Genomic DNA, 488 nt, shown 5'->3' on the forward strand with positions numbered 1-488 from the left:
ACACATGCATTTACACCTGTATGAAAGTGGATTTTCCCAAGCCTATGTTTGTTTGACTTCCCATTACCTGTCCTGGAAAGTCAAATATCAGGTAGTGTCCCTCCAAGGCCTGGACCTTGTTGAGCAGCCAGGGTAGATTTGCCTCCAACATTTCCATGCAGAAAACGAGACCTCCGTTTGGCCCCACATTCTTGGTTGCCATCACCTCCTCTACCTGGATTAATTCACTGATATCAACTGTTGCTTCATATGGGAGGACATCATTGGCTGGATCTGTCAGGTGAAGGTGTCAATATCAGGAGACTTTGTGGACATGAAGGGCCAATGAAGCATCACATTAACCTATTGATGCTACAACTACATGTATGCATCCAGTGATATCAATACAAAAACTTCTGTCTGAAAATTCAAGGAAGGGATAAACACGTGAGATTTTACAGACCATATTGCTGACTTGTTGGTAAACTGAGCTCTATGAATCTATGTGT

General features: G+C 42.8%; 1 protein-coding gene across 1 annotated transcript in view; it reads right to left on the reverse strand.

Moving 5' to 3' along the window:
- The window catches only part of LOC119586681 (GPN-loop GTPase 2-like), a 5,387-nt gene that overhangs the window by 4,377 nt on the left and 522 nt on the right, over positions 1 to 488 (reverse strand). Inside the window, exon 2 of the mRNA XM_037935413.1 lies at positions 68 to 273. Coding sequence (XP_037791341.1) covers positions 68 to 273 — 206 coding nt within the window. The remainder of the gene's footprint in view (positions 1 to 67; positions 274 to 488) is intronic.

Source organism: Penaeus monodon, chromosome 21 (genome assembly GCF_015228065.2).
Source record: "Penaeus monodon isolate SGIC_2016 chromosome 21, NSTDA_Pmon_1, whole genome shotgun sequence".
NCBI classification, from domain to species: domain Eukaryota; kingdom Metazoa; phylum Arthropoda; class Malacostraca; order Decapoda; family Penaeidae; genus Penaeus; species Penaeus monodon.